Below are 6,378 nucleotides of genomic sequence, written 5' to 3' on the forward strand. Positions count from 1 at the left end.
TTACCTGAAGGAACTTTCTTGAAACTTTATCGTCTCTTTTTATTTTTCAACATTCATTATTCATCATTCTGGTGTATGGTTACTTTATAGAGCTGTACTTTTTGATTTATTGAATGCATATATTTTATCATTATCTCAAATAAAAGTTCCTTTGATAAACCTTGAAGTATAATGTGTAAAAATTAAATATGTTATTATAACTTTTGTTAATAATTAAGTAAACGTATTCTACTTAAATACATGTTTATCGTAATAATGCCTAGATATATTTATTTGTTTGTTCAATCTTCGTTGTACCAAACCCATAATTTCAATCCATTACCTTAATAACTGGTTGAACAGGGTATATTCCACATAACTTCTTGCTACGACCCGAAGGAACAAAACAGATATAGTATTAGTATTGCATACGATAAGCAATATTTACAAACTTGAACAATGTATCAAGATAATAAAAGGGTAAACCACTCCGTTACGTAACGCGTTACGGCGCCAGTCCGTCTGGCGTCCATATGGTGGCAAGTAGGCAGGCTCCTCCTTTCTCACTATAACCCACAGCGCTACCCATATTTCGGATAGTTTAAGTTATTACTTCTGTCGGGCGAGACCCACACGTATATGCCGTCGGTTGCTGGATATAAAGAAGAGTATCATCTTACACGTGCACGATGTTTTCTTTTACTGACGAGCGTGAGATAAATTTAAGCATATAAATACTCAGTGGTATTTGACCGGGATTCGAACTCTTGAATAGTACTCACTAGACACTCTCATTTCGTTAAACGACATATGATATTTGACATAAAATGAAATATTGCTGTATTGTAAGTCAATACATTAAAAGAAATTGCTCTCAGTCGAATATTATAATGAAATGTGTTAAAAGTAGAATAAGCATTAATATTTTTTAAAAGATATTAATATTAAACCTTCGACATCGTCAGTTACTTTTTTAATCCTGACATTTTTGACAGGACGGAATAAGCTCGTGTTCAACGAAACAGTATCAACGTTGCATTTTAAAATATCATCATGCTTTTTTCGACGTGCGTAAAGAGATCTGGTAATATTTTTGTTCTTTATGCTCCTCTTTATAGAAAATTATATTTAACAAATCTTCTGAGAAATATATAGTGGTTTCTGAGGTCCGTCGGTTCACGGTTGGCCTCTGTTTCACAAGAAATGTGACTGACCTCACTAAGACTTGCAATTAATTAGGTCGCTACGGTCCCCACAATGCGACCTAGGTTGGTTCTGGAATCTTGTCTATTTTCACTATGCCTTAAATTGTTGCGGACTTTACCAATTTTGACCTCAGTGTTTTCTGCATCACAGAGTTTTCTTAACACAGCAAATAGATGCAACAAAAAAGAATTAAATTTAGTACCAAATTTTAGTTTTGTTAGTATCATACTAGTAGTACCTAAATCTCAATAAAATTATACATAATATACAATGACATTTTAAAGTATTTTATAAAAATAAGTAAAATGATAACAGCTTTGCCATATACCTACAATTAATGTTTTCAAGTCATACAAATAGAATGAATAATTTATTATTTAGAAGTGACGCTTTTAAAGTTTACGAGCAAACATTATGTACACTGTTTTACGATTATATGGCGTAGGTATTAAGATCAACAACGCCCACTCGAAGCGCTTTTCATAAAGTTATGTTATATTATTATTAACTTGAGCTCCTAAATTCTTACATACCTTTTAGCTTAACAAATCTTTGCAGCATTGTTAAGTGCAGTTATACGAAAGCAAATAATAGGATTAGGACCGAAGAGAACTGGTTTCTTTTCTTGTATTCCAGTCATTAAAAATGCAACTACTCCGTCAACGTTGTTATCTTCAAATTCTGTGAGTATTATTTTCATTTATATGTAGGTATTGTACGTACTGTTTAACTATGGACTGTTTCACGTGAATTTATGGTGTAAATGTATGGTATGCGATAACAATATTCTGCGGTTTCGTAAAGCACTTCTACACCTGGATCGGGCATAGATATTTGGCTATGCCAATTTGTTGTATTCAATCGATACCTATCATGTCGTTCAAAAAATATGATGGATTAACCTAAACAAGAATATCGAACTAGACGATCGAGGCCGAGAGAGGTCGATTGACTAGCAAATAAAGCATCTTACGACTTAAAAAATAATTATGTACTCCATAAAATTACTATGAAAGTATTCTAAATTGTCATTTTATTGTTTACTAATTAATTTTTTTCTTCAATTATTTATTTGTGACAGTAAATAAGGAAAAAATCAATGTGTTTTCTTTTATCCATTCTCAAACTAATCAAATGTCGTAGAATGTATTTGTATGAATTAAATTATTACAAAACTAATATATTTTTAGATTCGATCGTTCAATACAACTAAGATGAAACTTCAGGAAGAAAAGCCTCACGATCATGCCCGGCTTTGGGTCATAGAGAAGGGAACATCAGCTATATTAGTCGCGCTAATACCATTCGGACTGCTAATTCCGAATAGACTCTTTGACTCACTACTAGCTATTCTTATAACGGCCCATACTTTTTGGTAATAATATATATTCATAAATATTTAAAAAGTTTACATAGAATAGAGCTAACTTTGAGTAATAATTATTAATTTTACTATTTTTGTTGTACTTACTTTTGTTGAGACAATTTGTGTTTCTTTCATATATTTTTACGCAGTTTTATGCCTATTGCAGGGGGATGGAAGCAGTTATGGTGGAATATGTACGGGTCCTGTTATTTGGACCCTTAATCCCGAAAATTGCTATCGGATTCGTATATGCGATGACAGTGTTAATGTTAGGAGGTCTTTTTTATCTCATTTTTAATGATATCGGCTTATGCAGAGCGTTTTGGAGGATTTGGAGAAATATGAGAAAGCCGAAAGACTCGTTCAAGCGTCGTTAGATAAAACCAAGATTAATTTGTATAGAAGTTTTTATTTATGTTAAATTGATATGTTTTTGTTTAACAAATAATTTATTGTTTATTTTATTGAAGTCAGTAAAACGTTTATTATTAATAGTCGATTATTTATAAGCAAACGTAACATCGTTCGAAGTAACTTTTCAGAAAGTATCGGAGCGTGAAATTTATATGGAAACGAAGAATTTATTTAGCACAAGTAGGTAAACTCGTAAGGGATAATAAATCTGAAATGATTAATGTATCTAATTTCAAGTATCCATCGAAGTTTTAGAGGTGTCATAAGCCACTAAGGGAGCAATTCATATATCTTCGTGCCGTACCTTCCGTAGCAAAAGATTTTCAAAGTTAATACGAACAAACAATAGACCGCTTCGCCTAAACTTCGAGAGAGTTTATATCAGTTCTATGTTCAAATAAAAAGAATGAACGATTTATCCTTACCTGTTAAATTGAAAAAGTTACCGAGACCACTGTAAGGGCAGATTTACGTGCACCGGGTGCTGAGTAATATCAAAAAAGTTTATCGCGAACGGTTAACGTTCACTGTGTGCGGAAATTTTAATAATTCGAAATGAATTGAAAAAATATAACTCCAATATCGTCAGGAGCGAAACGGAAATTTAAAAGAAAATGAATTCGTGTCACAGAAATCTATAAATTGGTTTTTTGTTCGTCCCCAATTATGTTTTATATTTTTTATGAAACGAATTTACGCGAGCAATTTATACGATTTGATCTAAAAGTGAAAAGGCATTCTAAAGAGGATTTGAATTGTTTAATACAGAACCAGAAAATGTTCAACTAAAACATGCAACACAAAATATTAATAAGTAATTTTTTTTTTTATCACAACAACATTATTATCATAAAAATATGTTCGTATGACGTACCTATATATTATTTACCTTACAGTAAGAAATTCTAAATAATAGTACAAATGACTAGTACAGAGAGGATGAGGGAATTAATTTAACTTAAGTTACATTAAGTACTGAGAGATATTTACAAATGTTGATTTAAGTCGGCTACTTTGCTTAAGAGAAACTACGACCAGAGTCAATTTATTACTGGTATACATTACAGAAAGTTTCAACTTGACTACATCGTCGAAACGGATGAATAATATCGTAATGAAAATAATCATTGTAATTATTAAATTCGTCTTGAAATTTCAATAATCAATCCTATTTTTGATGACAGGTCCCTTCATTTTCGATTTTGGTTCCAATATTTAAAGGATTTTTATACCATTAGCAAATAATCGTATTTGAGTTAGGACTAACGAGTTTTTAAATTCTTACTCGCACATGACTTCGAGGGTTTTTTATTGCTTTTTGAGTAACGCCTCGAAGACAATGATACTATCCATGGTTACGAGATATTAGTCTGCTTTTGTATAGTATCTCGTCCCTAGGGCTGTTAAAATAAACATTAAGCGGAAAATATTGTATGAAAATGTGTTACCACAATTGAAGCCGGATGCCTGGCATTTAATAAAAAATAAGCGAGCGCCGCAGGCCGTTGGCAATCTATCACGCTCTGTCATAAGCTGACTTTAATGCTGGGTCACTTCAGACCTTTTTGTTGACGTCAATATAACTTAAACATTTTCTAAAAAATACATAAGTCACCTGATTCTTCTATGGAAACGACCAGCCGAGGTCGTTTGAAGTTTGTACAATATGAGCTATGTTATAGTACTCGCAAAACAATTATATGTTATCAAAAAAATGTTATATAATCGATGGGTATTTTGTATTTATTGGCGATCGTTATTGCAAATAGTCAGTAAATGTTTTGGGTATTTGCAGGTGTACCAAGAAATAGTAATATAGAGAGTATTACAGATATATATCGAGCTGAACACTTCCAACTTTATTTTTTTAATAAAACCTATTTTTCTGCAACAGTCATTTAATCTTTCTTTTTTATGATATAGGTAGGTGGACAGGCTCATGGGCCACCTGATAGTAAGTGGTCACCACCACTCATAGACAGTGGCGGTGTTAGAAATATTAATCATTCCTTACATGCCAATGCCAAAAATGCCAATGCGCCACCAACCAACTAAGATGTTACTGTGCCCGTAGTTGTACTAAACCTCACTCAAACTTCAAACCGCAACGTAAGAACACTAAGCACAACTCATTGGCGGTAGAATATCTGATGAGTGGTTGGTACCTACCCAGACGGGCTTACACAAAGCTCTACCACTAAGTAAGCAATTCAAGCATTATATACAAGTTTGTAATACAAGCAATGTATACAATATGTACATCGTTTTCTACGACTAATCTTCAAAGAAAAATTTAAAAATCGCACAGTTAAGAGTGTGTCTCATATAAAGTTACGCCCTAGTGATCTTATCCTAATGTGAAATTTCGTTACCAATCTATGTAGATTTGGCTTGAAGCCAGAGCAAACAAACAAACGAACAAAACTAACCCTAATATTAGTATGACTTGCCAGCTCTATTAAAATTTCAAAGCCTTTATGAAAAGTACAAAAAAAAAAAAAAAACACGAATACAGTTTTTCAGCATCAAAAAATATGTTTCATAAAATGTTTTCAATTTTTTCAAAATAAACTATATATCTAAAGTGAATATTCACAGATATATTTGAAATCTTTATTGTATATAAAATAGCATGGAACGCACGGAGGTAAATTTTACGTATCCTAATTGCATACATTACTCAGCAAGCAGCCTTCAAGATAGGCAGTAACTTAGAATATTCGCTAAGAAACTTTTGGAACACAGTCGGTACAAATGTAAATGAACTCTCCATAGACATTTTAGTAAAATAGATTATCCTCTTATTACCTATATACATATATGAGTATCCCAATATAGCTCTTATTTAGAGTATAATAAAAAACCATAAAAAAAAAACAAATATTTTTGATCTTATATTTCAGAACTAGCTGAATCTACGGCTTTACGCGCGCGAAACTTATAAAACTTTATAGCACGCAAACCTTCACCTCTCATTTCACCCCCCCCGAGGGGTGAATTAAAAAGTAGCCTATGACCTTTCTCGCGACTCAAACTAACCCCACACCATACCTGTGGGTGTAACGGGGTGAAGTTTTACAAAAGAATTGCTTATGAAACGTACGTGAGGATTAAGAAAAAAATTTCCAAAATTCATTCCTAAAGGGGCTTATTTTCGATGTTAGAAATATGAAAATTGGTATTTAGTATTACGTTAATGAGTTGTTGACAGATGTCAAAGTTTATTTTAAAAATTCATCAGCAAAGAGGGTGAAATTTAGGATGAAAGTTTATACAGAAATCCGTCATTTTTCAAAGTTTGAATTATGGAAATCGGTCTTTAGCCATTTTTTTACGAGCAAAAAACAGTTGTTTCGATGGAAATTACACTATAGGCAACGGAGGTTTCTCTAATACTTAAAATAATTGGGTGA

General features: G+C 32.3%; 1 protein-coding gene across 1 annotated transcript; it reads left to right on the forward strand.

Moving 5' to 3' along the window:
• Positions 1 to 991: 991 nt before the first annotated feature.
• Positions 992 to 2,933, forward strand: LOC125066553 (succinate dehydrogenase [ubiquinone] cytochrome b small subunit, mitochondrial-like). Its single transcript, XM_047674677.1, has 4 exons — positions 992 to 1,063; positions 1,744 to 1,868; positions 2,376 to 2,560; positions 2,718 to 2,933. The coding sequence occupies exons 1-4, from the start codon at positions 1,033 to 1,035 to the stop codon at positions 2,926 to 2,928; spliced, it is 552 nt and encodes a 183-aa protein (XP_047530633.1). The 5' UTR covers positions 992 to 1,032; the 3' UTR covers positions 2,929 to 2,933.
• The last annotated feature ends 3,445 nt before the right edge of the window (positions 2,934 to 6,378 follow it).

The sequence above is a fragment of the Vanessa atalanta genome, chromosome 1, assembly GCF_905147765.1.
Source record: "Vanessa atalanta chromosome 1, ilVanAtal1.2, whole genome shotgun sequence".
Taxonomy (NCBI): domain Eukaryota; kingdom Metazoa; phylum Arthropoda; class Insecta; order Lepidoptera; family Nymphalidae; genus Vanessa; species Vanessa atalanta.

Coding starts and splice junctions, on each gene's coding strand:
- LOC125066553 (XM_047674677.1), top strand. CDS start 1,033: ATGCTTTTTTCGACGTGCGTAAAGAGATCTG. Junction 1,064..1,743: donor GACGTGCGTAAAGAGATCTG/GTAATATTTTTG, acceptor AAATCTTTGCAG/CATTGTTAAGTGCAGTTATA. Junction 1,869..2,375: donor CGTTGTTATCTTCAAATTCT/GTGAGTATTATT, acceptor ATATATTTTTAG/ATTCGATCGTTCAATACAAC.